The 17,232-nt window shown below is 36.9% G+C and overlaps 1 protein-coding gene across 12 annotated transcripts in view; it reads right to left on the bottom strand.

Moving 5' to 3' along the window:
• PSD3 (pleckstrin and Sec7 domain containing 3) overlaps positions 1–17,232 on the bottom strand; it is a 713,619-nt gene that overhangs the window by 50,218 nt on the left and 646,169 nt on the right. For all 12 annotated transcript variants that reach the window (XM_077849457.1, XM_077849458.1, XM_077849455.1 and 9 more), the window contains 2 exons: positions 9,867–10,024; positions 6,927–7,071 (listed from right to left, as the gene is read on the bottom strand). In XM_077849457.1, coding sequence (XP_077705583.1) covers positions 6,927–7,071; positions 9,867–10,024 — 303 coding nt within the window. The remainder of the gene's footprint in view (positions 1–6,926; positions 7,072–9,866; positions 10,025–17,232) is intronic.

The raw sequence follows: 17,232 nt of genomic DNA, 5'->3' as shown, positions 1-17,232 counted from the left end.
AAAACATTGTGTAAAAAGCTGTTTTCATTCTCCTGCTACCAAAGCATGGATTGCTGGGTCACATGTTAACTTTATGTTTAATCCTTTCATGAACCACCAAACTGTTTTCCAAAGTAGCTGCATCATTCTATATTCCCACCAGCAATATATCGAAGCTGTAATTTCTCCACATCCTCATCAGTACATTATTTTCCTTGAAAAATTAAAAAAAAAATTATAGCCACCTCAATGAGTATAAGGTGGCATCTCCTGGTTTTCATTTGTATTTCCCTAATGACTATTGATGTTCAGCATTTTTCCATGTTGTATTGATAATAGGACATACAGTATATTTTTATAAAAATATATACATATATTGGAGGATATCTGCTCATTTATTTAGTAGTAATAAGGTGAATAATCAAAAAAGCTAAGAGACCAGTGATTTAAGTGAAAGATGACAAAAGTCTGAATTAAGGAATGTGGGTAGGATATGGAAGTTATTTAAGAAGCAGAAGTGACAGGATTTGTGACCAACAGTATAAAATAGAGTGGGATGGGAAGGGTGTGGTTTTGGCCAGCGAGAGACACAATTACAAGAATGACTTCCTCCTGTGAAATCCTACCGCCCTAATGCTTGCCTGTCGGTGGAGGTCATCAAGAGGATGTAACCACCGGCTGACAGGCAAACTGGATCTGGGCAATTGGAGGCTCCTGACCTCCTCCCCTCCATGAGATGGACATTCTACTTGCCTTTCCTGAGCTAGAAGCTGCCCCAAGAACATAGCCTTGAAATAGTAATGTAGTTTTGAAACCATCTGAATGGTCTCAATTAAGGTCTCTGTCTCAACTTTATGATTCTGGCAGGTGGGTATAAAGATCTCATCTTGTGGCCAGCTGAGACAAACCTCTTAAGTAAGTTCCATTGCTTATTAAAACTACCACTTACCAATCTGAAGCAGTTTACTTCTTTCTTCAGTCTCTCCTTGCCCTCTGTGTATATAGGGCCAGTTTATGAACGAGCCCTGCCACACTCATCTGGCCCCCTGGCCACTATTGCCCTGATGGTCAAACCACAGGATAAAAAGAGGGGTGAGAGGGAAGCAGAGGGTTTCCCTTTGTTTCCAGTCAGTGTTTATCACAAAGCCTGGCCCTCAACAGCTAACATTTAGTGAACAAACTAATCACTGATTATTGATTCAAATAATCATTGATCATTGATTCAGACCTTTATAGGAGAATGGCTGAAATTCAAAGAAAAGAGGACTACATATCAGGAAATGGTAACTCCATGAGGTACAGGTGAGACAGAGCAGGGACTAGACTCACGTCCCCTAACCCTGACTGTGAACAGTGTTCCTTGCCTTCTCCATAAGGAGAAAAAAGAAAGATAAAACTCTGTGCCTCCTGAGTGGCACATCTTGCAGGAATGCAGGGTGAGGATGCTTACTGAAAGGAAGATATTTACTATGATGACTGGTAAAGACCGGACCAAACCAGTCTGCACCAAGATGGACCCCAGTGCTGAACTTTTAAGGACTTCTTCCCTCATAATAATATTAAAAATCACACCTAGGGGTGGAGATTTCACATACTATTCAGACATGTGAAATATGAAGAAAAATGAATTTTAAATGCTTAGGTACTAATAAACCCCTGCCTCTCCATGCTTACACAGTACCCTATTCCTACCCAAGTTTCTTTTAAAAACTCCCCTAACCTTGCCTCAGGGGAGCCCGCTTGAGGGGTTTTCCTTTGTGTTGACTGCCCTGTGCTCAAGCATAAGCCCCAATAAAGTCTTGCCTGAAACTCCCATCTGGCCTCTTGTCAATCTCTATGGTTGAACTAGCGCCAGGGTTCAGTTCAGTTTCACAGTCTCCAGAGAAGTAGTGTAAGGGAGTGGGGGTTGTAGGAATTACAGTGCAGTCCCTTTAAGTATGATCTGCACACCTGGTGTGTATTAAAACATACATGTTCCTGGGCCCGTGACCTGGACTTGATTGACCTGGGGTGGGGATGTTGGGACATGTGCACTTTCAAAGTCCCCAGATCATCTTGTGCATATTCAAGCCTGAAAACGATTACTTTGATGTGTACAAAGGGAGGTCCTGAATAGATCCTGCAGAGGGCCAACCATGAAATCCTAAATTGAGAGTGCTGTACCAGAAGGAGAAATGAAACTTAAATTTTCAAACTAGTCTCCCCACCCTCAAAAGAAGAAGAAAAATGTGCTTTGGCAACACTGCTACAAAAACAACCAAAGAAGATGACTCCTACACAGCAGAGTTGTTCAGAAAGAACTGCACTGCACTGACAATAATCAATTTTAATAATGAAGGCTAATATGTTTTCGATAGAAGACAAGAATAAATTAACGAAAAGCTTGCAAATGACAGGGTGATCATGAACAGTATGTCTTTAAAAGCATCAAACAATCTTTTAATTGAATGTTTAGTTTTTTCCTAATACTATTAAGTTTTTTTTTTTTTTTTTCCAGCTGGGTACTCACACTGTTATACATGTATTTTGTAAACTAAAATTATCCAAGTGGTTCTGGCATTTAGGGGAATCACAGCCAGGCTGTGGGTGTATGGAGAAAGGAAAGATGGCTTGGATAATTCAGTGGTTCTCAACAGCAGCAGGTAGCAGTAGAGTGGGTTTTGACCCCACAGATATTTGGCAATAAGTAGAGACATGTTTGGTTGTCACAACTAGGGGGATGATACTGGTATCTAGCAGAGAGGCTGGGAATATTGCTAAACATCCTACAATTCAAAGTACAACCACCACAACAAAGAACTAGCTAGGCTAAAATGGCAGTGGTGCTAAAGCTGGCAATGCCAGGGTTAAATCATGAGGATTAATCTCCAAGGCACTGGAAACCTTGTGGGTGCACCTTGACACATATTCCAGGAATCACTAAAGTGCACTATGACTCCTCCAGAAATGCACCCACAGAGTCTCTACCTGATGTGGAGGGTGCACCAAATACTGTACAGGCTGTGTGCGGACTAATTCTTCTCTTCCTCTTTCTAAACTATTCTTTATCACGTGCTTGGTTTTACATATTTATTTCTAAATTGTCCTGTTACTCTCAAAGGCAAACTATCTTCATTTTTAAGTTAACAAAGATAATCACCTGGGCAAAAAATACACAGCTAGTGAAAGAATCTTAGAAACATTCTAGAACAATCTCTTCATTTTCCAGATGGAACTGAGGCCCACAAAGACTTGGTGATTTACTTGTGGAGGAGGAAAATGTCTTATTTTTTATAAGGAAATTAAATTCCTGAAAAGTCTTGGTCATCTTATGTGACAAAGGAACACATTTCTTTTTGGTTATTGCCTTATTTTAAAATGCTATCCATCATTTTGATCACATTACATAGCAGTTGTTTTTTTTTTTTTAAATCTCTGTGGATTTATGTTCAAAATCAGGACAAATATTAAAACTTTTATGTATTCTATTTTTAGTTCCAGTGTAAGACATTTGTTTAAAATAAGAGATTTTTGCCTTGATAAAGGTGCTTGCTTGCTCGGTATTGTGGTAAAAAATATACAAATGGAGGAACATACTCATTTTCGTGCACCAATGACTTACTAATATACAGCGCATGTATAAATAGAACAGAAGTACATTTTCAAAGTAGAAAGTAAATAGAAGTGTAGATCCATAGGAAGCAAAGAATAAGTTAAAACTTGCATGTTGCTCTATGCTTATTAATGCTTCTTTTAAACTTTAACTTACCTTTCTCCTGGATCTTTCATAAGAATGATTGTGAGAAAGACCAGTCTATTGAAAAATAACTACTGGAGAATCCCTATTGAAATTAATAGAACAAAACCCAAAGGTATCTGTTGCCTCTATCTAGTTGTTCAATTGTTTTCTCTCCTTATATAATGTGGTTTACTGTTTATTTCAAATATCCAAAATTAAAGTGGGGGAAAGCATTTGCTTTAAGAAGTCATAGTTTAGTTATATAGATGGAGAATCCTGCTAACATTGTTCTTGGTCCTCAATAAGATGACCTGTTCTCTTAGAATATTTGTTATCTTTGAAAATTAAATGCCATTCTGCCTTGTACAGTCCTTTCTATTCTTAACAGTTTTGGGTTGTCTTTGAACTACAGAGTAATAGTAATGTTTACATGGGGAGTATCCAATTCACGTTAATAATAATTATAAATTAACAAAACCAAAAGAGTCTGTCATTAAACCAAGAAAGGAGTCTCCTCTTACCACTAGTCTATTTTTCATAAACCCATGGCAAGACTTGTACATATTCCCTTCCTCCACTTCTTTACCACCTTCCAGTCCTTCAAAGAAGACTAATGTGGCTTCTCTTTCCATCACTCCATGAACTACTCCCACCAAAGGACCCAGTGACATCCTTGCCACTTCATAGGAGATATTTTTTGTACTAATTTTACCTGATTTCTCTCCTCGTTCTCCCTTTTCCTTGGCACAACATTCTCCCTGTTTTTCCTTAAAAAATTGTTTCTCATGTGTCCGTTTTGGCTTGCTTCTGAGCACTGAGCATTACAACATTTGGAAGTAGAAAGAGGAAAAGGACCCAGGAAAGAACCCTCAAGAGAAGAACAGGATGAAAACCAGATGATGAGGTCACAAAGGCCAGTCAGACACTATAATCGCCAGTTGCTGATGCCTAGATGACAGTCTTTATTTCTTTAGGAGCCATAGGAACACACAGTCCACACTCTCAAGATCTCCAAATACTTTCACTTCTATTCCTCTCTTCTACAAATAACTTTGTTATTTTTCCTTTCATTATTTCCCCTGCCTTTAAAATTAGACTTTCTACTTCTAGTAGTTTCCTCCTCTGATACTTTCTTCCTATTTTAACATAAGTAATTTTTAAAGTATAAATTTGGTCACATTACTTTCCTGCTTAAACTGTTGTCTTAAGAATGCTGGGGAACCAGTGAAGCATCCAAAAAACTGCACATGACATACAAGACCTTTCATCATTTGGCTTTACTTACTTCTACAGAGGAATGTATCTTGCCTTTTCTCAGTATTTTGTGCTCAAGTCACATTTGATAAATTGTATGTGATTCCCCCATCTCAGTATTTTCTCCTCTGGGCCTTTCTGATCCTCTGCTGCATCATTTTCTCTTCCCACACCACAACTAACTGCTGTTCATCCTTTAAGTTTCATATGAGATAGCACACTTCCTCCTCCACCTACAAGCCAGGCTAAATGTCTTCTTATACTCCCTTAGCACTCTGGATTTATGTTTCCTGTACTCTAGTCAAACTGTATTATAATTACTTGCATGTTTTGTATCCAAAGAGTGTCTGGGTTTCATTTGTCTGTCTTCAGAGCCTAAAATAGTGTCTCAGGTTTAATAGGTACATAATACATTGATAATCCATGATATCAGGTATGTAGAGGAGTTAGTTAATAGTACGACCTAGTTGACTAGAGCCAGATGAAACTATTTCTATTATTTCACCAATAAGAAATTCACAAGGACATCAAACTAGCTTCCAAAATCCTTAACTAGTCAATGGCAACAGGGGCACCACAGACAGGTTTTAAATTGGCAAAACTGGCCTATATACCATGTCCTTACAACAGAGTTTTAAGTAGGAGAGGGATACAATAAAATATGATCTTTAGACAGATCAATCTAACACCAGGAGAGAAGCTTATGTGACTACATTTGGAATACTGTTTTACTGTTTATTGTCTTGATTAACTAGGAAAACCCGTATGTTCTACTCAGTTGCTCCCTGAGAGGCAGGGAAATCTCTGCCCCATGGTACTATGGATAGTGGATCCCTGGAAATATTCTTATATATCCAGCATAAAATACAGCCTGGGATATGGGAGAAGTTCAAGAAAATGAAAAATAAATAAATAAATAAGCTTGTTTTTCAAGACAGGATGTCTAATACTAGCCAGTCATTTAAAAAATATGAGCTGTTAGTACAAACAAGACCAAAAACCTAAACCCGCCGTTTATAAAAACATGGATGGACCTAGAGAGTATAATGCTAAACGCAGTAGGTCATACAGAAAAACAAATACCATATAATTCCACTTAAATGTAGAATCTAAAGAACGAAACAAATGAATAAACAAGCAAAAAGCAGAGACAGACTCATAAATACAGAGAATAATAGACTAATGGTTCTCAGATGGGAGGAGGGATGGAGAATGGGCAAAACGGGTGAAGGAGGTTAGCCTGGGTAGCGCAGCGGTTTAGCGCCACCTTCAGCTCAGGGTGTGATCCTGGAGACCTGGGATCGAGTCCCACATTAGGCTCCCTGCATGGAGCCTGCTTTCCCTCTGCCTGTGTCTCTGTCTCTCTCTCTCTCTCTGTGTCTCTCATGAATAAATAAATAAAATCTTTAAAAAAAATAAAATAAAATTGAAAGTTTAAAAAAAATGGGTGAAGGAGAATAGGAGGAATAGGTTTCCAGTTACAGGATGAAGAAGTCATGGGGATGAAAAGTAGCAGAGGACATAGAGTCAATGGCATTGTATAGGGACAGATGTAGAGGAAGAGATGATAGCTACACTGATGATGAGCATGGCATAACGTGCAGACTTGTTGAATTATTATGCTGCACACCTGAGACTAATGTAATATTATGTCTCAACTATACTTCAATTAAAAAAAGTAATTGTTCTTTAAACAAAGTAAATGAGTCTTGTATGACTGAGTAGTATAAACTAATATAAATTTTGGAAACTCATTCAAAGTATGTGTCCTACCAACCATGACTCAATTGTGTCAGCTTCCAATATGAAGTATAAAACATACTGCATTTTGCCCCATTTATACAATAGACCTCCCAGGGCAAGGTCTCATCTCTGCTGCTAAAATGTGGAGTATTATTCCACTCAAATGTTAATAAGATTATTTTACAAAGTGGTTTTGCCGAAAGTCGGAGCACTATCAAAATGACTTACTTACCTGAGATAATTTTGTTGTAGTGGCAGGCAGAAGTGGACGACTAAACTTTTTCTGAGATCCAATGGCTGCTGGAAATGGTGGTGCAGAAAATACAGCTGCAACACAATTAATTTTGTTTATCCACCCCTGCATTTCCTCTGGACTCCTATGAGAAACAGATAAATTTACATCAGGGCATTTCTCTATCTTAAGTGCATTACATATTGCTCATTTCTCACTATTTATTTATTTATTTATTTATTTATTTATTTATTTATTTATTTATTTATATTTTTTATTTTTAAAAGATTTTATTTATTCATGAGAGAGAGAGATAGAGAGAGAGAGAGGCAGAGACACAGGCAGAGGGAAAGCAGACTCCATGCAGGGAGCCTGATGTGGGACTCGATCCTGGGTCTCCAGGATCATGCACTGGGCTGAAGGTGGCGCTAAACTGCTGAGCCACCCAGGCTGCCCCTCACAATTGAATTAAAATGGCACATAAAATTATTTTTCTTGGTACAGTTAGTTCCTGACAAAATTTCACTAAGATGAACATTTTCAACAGCAATCACCACGGTAATAAGAGGTCTTGGAACCTGTGATCATTATAGTATAAGGCTGTGATTATCCCTCAAGGATACAGAAGGGGAAAAAGCAAAGTCACTTGAAAATAAATATTAAACCCCTACTTTGTCTGATGCTAGGCTCAGTCAAAAACTAATTGAAAATTTAACTCATCTTTTCCAATCACATAATTCAATTTAAAAATCCAACTGAGTGACAAACTGATAGAATTTAAAAGGAATGTAAAAGAGAACACCCACTTGGAAAGCAGCTTTGACAGTTTCTTGAAAAGTTAACTATAAATTTATCATATAACCCAGCAATTCTACTCCCAAGATAAATAAAAACATACAGGCACAAAAAGATTTGTATGTGAATTTTCATAGCATGAGAGTCCAAAAGAGGAAACAATCCAAATGTCTATCACCTAGGGAATGAATTTTAAAAGTGCGGTATATATTTATACAGTGGAATACTACTCAGCAATAAAGGCAAGAAGTGCAGATACATGAACCCCCAAAACTTTATGGTAATTTAAAAAAGCCAGACACATATCATTATATGATGCTATGTGTATGAAAAGTCCAGAAAAGGCAATATTATAGAGACAGAAAGGAGATTAGTAGTGTCTGGGATTGGGGGTAAAAATGGGGAGTGAGTACAGAATGGTCATGGAGAATCTGGGGTAATGGAAGTTTTCCAAAACTTGATTGTGGTGATGGTTGCACAATTCTGTAAGTTTTCCAAAAGTCATTAAAGTGTACACTTAACCTAGATGAGATTAATGGTTGGTAAAGTATATCTCAAAAGGATGTTAAAAATATACCTGAAAGGATGTGAAAATCATCTGGTGACATTAACATAATTTTAACTTGAATGTCATATATTTGCAGAGACCAGCCTTGACAGCACTTAATAAATATTTGTGAATTCATAAATGCATGGGAGAAATAGTTAGGAGCCAGGAGAGATTATCCATCATGTATATAAGCAATAAACAGAAGATGGACAAAATTTCAACCCATTTAAAATCATTTCATTTACTGATTACTTTGAGAAACCACACTAATCTGAGACCACACTAGAAATCAACTCCTCTTTGCACCCCATATGCTTCTCTAATCTGATTTCTTGGGCTCTGTTAATTTAATTCACTGATTTCTGCATCAATTCTATCTGAAGTAATTAGAGCTTCTTAGTTATCATATTTGGTATTTTAGCAAGAAAAAATGTTGGGGAATAGAATAATTTGAGGGACTCTGATGACTAATAACTGCAATTATACATCTGGCTCTGATTCCCTCTGTGGTGTTAAAGCTGTCTTACTCCCACATTAAAAAAATCCTGTGTAACTTGGATTTCCTTACAGCTTCCTCCTCACCCGATGTCAGCTATCTCATACCTCTGCAAATTCAACATTCAAAAACCACCAGAGTACCTGCTACTGTTCTATTTCTTTTTTTGATCTTACATTGCTACAATCAACAAGCATGCAGATGTTTGTGTTCACTATCTTGATGTCAAATTTTAAGTCTGGTGCCTAATGCAGTCAATTGGTGGTGTGCTGAGAGTGATTCTGAAGTCAGGCTCAGGCTGTGAAAAGCATGCCATGAAGAATTAACACTGCCACAGATACTGATGCTATGTGTGCTTCTATAAAAATTCTTGTTCTAGAGGCTCAGTTCTGAAAATCCAAAGTTTCTTACTTCACAAATTCAGAATTCTCCACGTGAAATGCTTCACTTCTAATCTGAAGTTTATCATGGATTCCTTATTAAACTGGCAATCCATCCCATTTCCTTGCCTACAATATAATTCTTTCTTTTTCTTTGAATTTTATCACAGACTATTAGAGCTCAGAAGGAGAAAGAAGAGAGACAGAGGGAACAAAATGGAAATCTACACTAACTAAAACAGTTTCTATGTGCCAGACACTGTATGGAGTACTTTATATACTTGATCTCATTTAATTCTCACAAAAACCTTATGAGATAAACAGTATCGTCTGCACTAGTGACAAGCTAAGGTTCAGAGAGGTTAAATTACACACCAGGACAAAGAGCTAGGAAATGATGACTTGAATCCAGGTTTATTTTACTTATTGTGTGATAAAACTTGTACACTACAACCTTTGTATTTTATTCATAAAAATATTAAGTTCTGGAGTTGGTAAGTGGCTGACTAAAAGTCATAGGGCTACTTTGCAGCAAACAAAAAAACCTGAACTCAGGGTTTTTATTTATGATTCTAGTTTTCTTAGGTAATTGCCTAAGAAATGTTTTGAATCTACCTCAAAACATTTCCCCTGAAGACTCTGATTCTAGTTCTTGGTCTAAGGTGATGCTATGCAAACTAAGAAGTCAAACCAAACCAAGCCAAACCAATGAAACATACTGGGCTTGAAAAAGCAAGACCCTCCAGTCAGCCGTTTTAAGTTTAAGCACATTTGGCTTCTTCTCGTAGTCTGTGGCCTTGGATGCCAGCGCATGATGCACACTCACGGCGTTTTTCAAATCCTCTTCTGACAGGGCCTTTTCTGGTTTATATTCATCCTATAGATGGATAGATGGATACAAAGAAAACTAAGACAAGAACATGTTCACATTTCACCTCTTTTTATGATAAAGAAAAAAAATCCTTAAAATTAAAAGAAATTAGAAAATCCAAGAAGGTGCATGAAAAAAGTGACATGGTGTAAAAAAACTTCTTTGCTACTTCAAATACCCATCAACAGAATTATACTAATGGTGAAAACCACACCATTGTGTTCTTTGCTCTAAAGATACTATATTTTTCTTGCTACTTTCTTTCGAATCTAGTATTATCAAAAGAAAATGAACAGTAAAATAAAATGATTTCTCCAGCTATTCTTTGAAAAAAAAAAAAGAGGAAAATCAGTTTAATATACAGGAGAAGGCTTAGTTCTATTAATAATAAACTTGGAAAATGGATAAAATTATATGAAATGGAAATTATATACACTGTCATGTATACATGCAATTTTATCTTTGGGCATAAATTACACGCAGTTTATAAAGGCCTTTGTATGGCTTCCTTCCAAAATAAAAACAACAAAAAAATCCCAACTAGTACAATAATAATTTAAAGCAAATTTGATTATTATTATCATATTATTACATCTAGTAGTTTCCGCAGATCCATTAGAATAAAAAAGGACTTCAAAAGCAATTAAATATAGTGGATATTACAAACTGTTTTAGGAGATGTTTTCTAGTATTTAAGGTCCTTTCTTTCCCCTTTTCATATTTTGTCAGACATGCTAAATAAACTTGTACTTCTGTAAAGAAACATGAGCACGCATTCCTCTTACTTTCAAACTAGTAAAAAATCCTAAAGGAAGACATTATCTATTCTCCTGTAGTCTGGTTTTACAAATCTCCAAAAAATCAGTTACACTTTCTCATACCTCCTACTTCTGTCCCCCATCCCCTCCACAAATCAAGCAATTCAAATGTACTATTGCTATTAATTCAAACTGAGTCAGAAATAAATAGCACCTGTTGATCCTCAATGATCAGTCAGTGACAGTGTTGAGACAAAGGTAATTAAAACCTAAAATACATAGCAAATAGCAATAGGAATATAAAGATTACCCAAATTTATAATATTAAATGATGAAATTACTACTTTAAATCACAAGTCTATTTAAGCCTCAGGGATTAAGAATTGCTATTGACAAGGACGGTTATCCAGAGAAGTATGACAAATACAGAAAACAAAAGGCAATCTTAAATACAATATATTTACACCTATCTGCTCTATAATTCCCATTAATACATAAAGTTGTAATCTAGTTATGTTCTAGGGTCTTGTATTTTCTAAATGAGATTTTCCTTAGTATGTGGCATTGCAAAGATTCACAAATCTCCTCCAGGGGAACTGTCATTAGAGTAGGAGGTATCAATTCATGGTTATGCTACAACACAACCCTGCGTAGCTGGCCATCCACTCATTTTAACCACTTAGTTCCATATGGGAATCTGGAGCAGGTAAATCATGGGGAGTGGGCATAGAAGGCCAGGGCCAAAATTATCTTCATAAAATTTATATGCTATCTCCAATTCCATACACCCTTATCTCTAATACACTGGATACTGGAGTTTGCACAAAGATCAGCCTAGAAATTTCTGTGTTGACACACAGAATTACCTTAATTCCTTCTCACTAGTTTCTTTTCTTTTTTTGTTTGAATTTAAAATGATTACTTCTTTTGCTTTTCTGATTTCTTAAGAAAGAATTTGAGGCTAGAATTTTTCCTCTGATTACAGGTTACACATAGTTTGAGGATGAGTATTTTTTTATTGTTCCCTAGATAGTTTGTAGTTTTATTTTTTGATCTCTTCCTTGATCTCAGTCATGTCAAATACTATGTTTCTTAACTTTAAAGTAGTTAAAGTTTTAGTTATCACTATATATTTCTAACTTTATTGGCTTGTGACCAGAGATTTTCTAGCAGTCTGTTAAATCTACTTTATTTCTTCAAAATTTGTTAGGTTTTCAAAATATATTTGATTTTTGTTAATGTTCCATGCACACACAGAAAAAAATTATTCTGAGGGATGAGTGTGATTTTATCTTAAAAAAATGGAATATATTCTATCTGCTGATATTTTCATTTAAAACCAAGATTACACTCTTAGACTGTGCTTAAAGTTCAAGAGATTTTAAAATGCAACATTTATTATAGCCCTAAGTAAAAGCAAACAGTGATTATCAAATCTGGGAGAAATTATATCAATGTTGCTGAAGAGGACTCTAGAGATTCTATGGTAGTTTCCAAAACTAAGATACACTGCCAGTTTACCTACATTGGAAGGAAAATACTGCTCAGGACAGAAATGGTAGGCAAAATCTATGTAGTTAGGATGGAACCGAGGTCTAGGAATTTAAGTTTAATAAACTTATTTTTTTCTAGTTGATAGTAATACCACTTTACCATGAAAAAATAAGGCAAAATAGTAGAGGATCAAGATAATGGAATAGGAAGATCCTGACTCATCCTCTCTCACTGACACACCAAAAAGCTACAACTACAAATAGAACTATCTCTGAGAACAAACTGAAGAACAGCAGAACAGATCATACACAATTAAGGATACAAGAAAAAATCCACAAGGAGTTGGGTAGGAGGGGCAGAGATGTTGTCTAGTCAGGAACCATACCCCTGGTTCAGTGACCCACAGGGAAAGGGATTTCAGAACCAAAGAGGGCCTTCCATGAGGAAGGAGGAGTTCACAGCCCAGGGGATCTGCACCAGAAAGATAAGCACCCATAATGTTTGGCTTCAAACATCAGTGGGGCTTGTGTCTGGGGAGCCTTTAGGTGTGTGCACACAACTCACTTGCTCCAAGTCCCAGCATAGGGGCAGCAGTTCCCAAAGTGCCTGGGTTAACAGAGAAGGAGATCCATCGACTAACTTTAGGGTGTGTGCCAGAGAGAGGAATCTGTTGGAACGTTCTCTGGGGATGGAAGTGCTGGCAGGAACCATTTCTGACAGTCCCCATCTACTGTGCTAGCATCATTCATTTAATGCTTACATTTAACTCTGTGGACTTACACTGCCAAACTGTCTACCCCAGCACAACACTCCTTTCAAGTGGCTTTCTGCCCTTGAAACATGGTGGTGGCCTTGGTTGGCACCAGTGACCCAACCCCCAACCCTGCACACCAGAGCATCTACAACAGTCAGCCATCCCTCACAGCCAGCTGTATCAGAGACCTGTCCCACCATCAGCACTCCTACAGTTGTCACAGCCAGGCATCTCAGCAGGCTATGCTGGGGGCCAACCCAGCACTCTATAATTTCTACAGCAGTCACAGCCAGGATGCTTGGCCAGATGAGTTGGGAGTCAACTCCATTCACCATGGTGCCCACAGCAGTTGTGGCCAAGCCTCACAGACAGCCACGTTGAGCCAGTCCTGTTAACTACTGAGTCTGCCGGGCAGCCCCGGTGGCTCAGCGGTTTAGTGCTGCCTTCAGCCCAAGGCCTGATCCTGGAGACCTGGGATCGAGTCCCACATCGGGCTCTCTGCATGGGGCCTGCTTCTCCCTCTGCCTGTGTCTCTGCATGTCTCTTGCCTCTGTCTCTCATGAATAAATAAGTAAAACCTTAAAAAAAACCAAAAAACTACTGAGTCTGCCAGTCATGACCCAGCCAATAGAGGAGTGTTCACACTGCCAACAAAAGGGCTTGGGTGACTAAAGTTTGCAGAACTGGGCCCCAGTGACATCTCCATCAAATCACTCCTTCAAAACCGGGAGATATAACCAATCTACCTAACATATTGAAACAAACACAAGAAGTTACTTAAAATGAAGAGACAAAGGGATATATTTCAAATGAAAGAACAAGACAAAAATCAAGAAGAAGAATTAAATGAAATAGACATAAGTAATCTATCAGATAAAGAGTTTAATGTGATGGTCATAAAGAGGCTCACTGAAATCAGGAGAAGAATGGATAAAAACAGTGAGAACTTCAACAAAGATAGAAAATACAAAAAAGAATCATTGGAATTGACAGATACAGTAACCAAAATGAAAAATACACTAGAGGGTATCCGCAGCAGCAAATTAAATGAAGCAGAAGAATGGATCAGTGATCTGGAAGACAGGTAGTGGAAATCATCTAAATATAACAGTAAATAGAAAAAAGAATTTTAAAGAAAGAGGAATATTTTAAAGGACCCATGAATATACTATCATTCATTTAAATGTGTCTCAGAAGGAGAAAAGAACAGAAACTCTATTTGAAGAAATAACAGGTGAAAACTTCCCTAACTTGGAGAAGGAAACAGATATCCAAGTCCAGGTAGCACGGAGAGCCTCAAACAGGATGCACTTAAAACGGCCCATACCAAGACATATAATAAGCAAAGTGTCAACAGTTAAAGAGAATCTTAAAAGCAGTAAAATAAGAAAAACCAGTTATGTACAAGGAAATCCCCACACAATGACTTTTTCAGGACTAACTTTACAATATATTCAAGGAGGGCACAATATATTCAAAGCATTGAAATGAAAAAAAACCTCCAACCAAGACTACTTCTTCTGGCAAGGTTATCATTCAGAATTGGAGATAAGGAGTTTCCCAGAAAAGCAAAAGCTAAAGGAATTAATCAACACCAAATTGGTCTTACAAGAAACATTAAAGGGCCTTCTTTAGCGGAAAAGAAAAGGTCATAACTAGAAAAATAAATATGAAAGAAATAATCTTACTGCTAAAGGTAAACATATAATAAAGGTAGTAGATCAAGTACTAACATAGCTACTATGAAGGTTAAAAAACAAAAGCAGTAAAATCACCTAGACCTAAAACAATTAGTTAAGGGACATAACAAATAATAAGATGTAAAATATGACATCAAAAATATAAAATGTGGTGGGGGGATGGGAAGATATAGTGCTTTTACACTGTACTAGAACTTCAGCCACTCACAACTTGAAATAGTCTGCTACATATAAGAAGCAATGTATGAACCTCATGGTAACCACAAACCAAAAACCTGTAAACCTGTAAGAGATACACAGTAAATAAAGAGAAAGCAATGCAAATACACACCCCTAAAAATCACAAAATCCAAACAGATGATGGCAAGAGAAAGGAACTGAGAAGAACTATAAAAACAACCAGAAAACAATCAATAAAATGACAATAAGTACATATCTATCAATAATTACTTTAAATGCAAATGGACTAAATGCTCTAATAAAAAGGCACAGTGAAATTGAATGGATAAAAACAAGATACCAATCCATCAGTCCAGGAGGCCTGAAGGCAGGAAGAGGGCAGGTAGGGCAGTGTCATTGTGTTGGCTGCCTGGAAGTGGGAATTAGGTCCCCAGGCACGGCTCCAGGTTCAGGGCCTGTAGGGATTGTTTGGGACACCACTGGTGCTTACAAGGTTACCTCAGGGATGAAATTATAAGGAAAAAAACTGGAAAAAAACCCAAGAAACACATACAAGCTGACATCCAACGTGTCAAAGAAGAAAACAGATAGGAAAAAAATATATTGAGGCAAATGAAAAATAAAACAGTCCAAAACAATGGGATTCAACAAAAGAGGTTCTAACAAGGAAGTTTACAGTGATATAGGTCTACCTCAAGAAACAAAAAAAAATTTCAAATGAACAATTTCATACTTAAAGGAACTAAAAAAAAAAGAAGGCCCAAAGTTCGTAGAAGGAAGGAAATAATAAAGATCAGAGTGGAAATAAATGAAATAGAAAGAAAAAAAATAGATCAATGAAACTAAGCTGGTTCTTTGTTTGGTTTTTAAAGATTTTATTTATCTATTCATAAGAGACACAGAGAGGGAGGGAGGGAGGGAGAGGGAGAGAGAGAGAGAGAGAGAGAGAGAGAGAGGCAGAAATACAGGCAGAGGGAAAGCAGGGTCCATGCAGGAAGCCTAACGTGGGACTTGATCCTGAGACTCCAGGATCACGCTCTGAGCCAAAGGCAGACGCTCAACCACTGAGTCACCCAGGCATCCCCCAAAAAACAGAACTTTCATATGAGCTAGCAATTGTACTTCCAGGTATTTATCCACAGAAAACAAAAACACTAATTCAAAAAGATGTATGTGCCCCAAATTCATTGCAACTTTCTTTTTTTACTATAGCCAAGATGTGTATGCAACCTAAGTGATCATCAACAGATGCATGGATAAAGATGTAGGGTGTATGTGTGTATGCGTTGTGTGTGTGTGTGTGTATGTGTATACATACATACAATGGAATATTTCTCAAGACATATAAAAGAATGAAATCTTGTCATTTACAACATGTATGGACTCAGAGGGTATGATGCTAAGTCAGAGAAATACAAATAGCATATGATTTCACTTATATATGGAATCTAAAAAATGAAAGAATTGAACAAACAGAAACAGACTCATAGATACAGATAACAATCTGGTGGTTGCCAAATTAGAAGGGTTGGAAAGATACAAAAAACAGAGTAAAGAGGGCGAAAAGGTACATACTTCTAGTTATAAAATAAATTAAGATAGGCAGATACAATGTAGAGCAAAGGGAATAAAGCGCATAATATTGTAGTAACTTTGTATGGTGATATGGTAGCAGATTTATGATGGTGATAAATTCCTAATGTTGAATCACTGTGTTGTACACCCAAAACTAATATAATATTGTATGTCAACTACATTTCAATTAAAAAAAAACAAAGGCCAAATAAAAACAAAAAATAAAAACAAAATATGTTTGACATTCTAAACTCTCACTAGAAATTGAAGCTCCAAGTCCCTAGAAAATGAGCAAATCCCGAGACTAGCAACACTAGGATTGACAGCCATATAAAAAGAAATGACTTTATCCTACACAGTTTGTTCTGACTTCTTTTTCACTATTTAAAGCAGAAGATAGTGTTTAAATGATAGAATTGGAAAGGAAGAAATGGGATAAATTATCATCAAACCATTTCAAACATAAGATTCTTTGCTATGCAGACTATATACGAAACAGCAAAATAAATACAATCAAGAAATTTTCTGCAAGAAAAGGAAATGCTCCATGACATCTAACTACTGTCCATTTTTTTAGTGCCGAAAAACATGTTACTTTTCTCTCCATGTTCTGTCACAATCTTCCTATCTAGTGTGATTCATCAGAGCATTCCACCACCCTATTAAGCACCAACAATGTGATTTTACGATGCTGTTTACTTTAACTCCATTTAAAGTATGGAATGAAAAGCTTCCCCTGTCCCATAAGCTTGT

This window comes from Canis aureus, chromosome 15, assembly GCF_053574225.1.
Source record: "Canis aureus isolate CA01 chromosome 15, VMU_Caureus_v.1.0, whole genome shotgun sequence".
In the NCBI taxonomy this organism is placed as follows: domain Eukaryota; kingdom Metazoa; phylum Chordata; class Mammalia; order Carnivora; family Canidae; genus Canis; species Canis aureus.
Note: the sequence above shows the minus strand (reverse complement) of the source record. Positions and strands in the feature narration are given on the sequence as shown.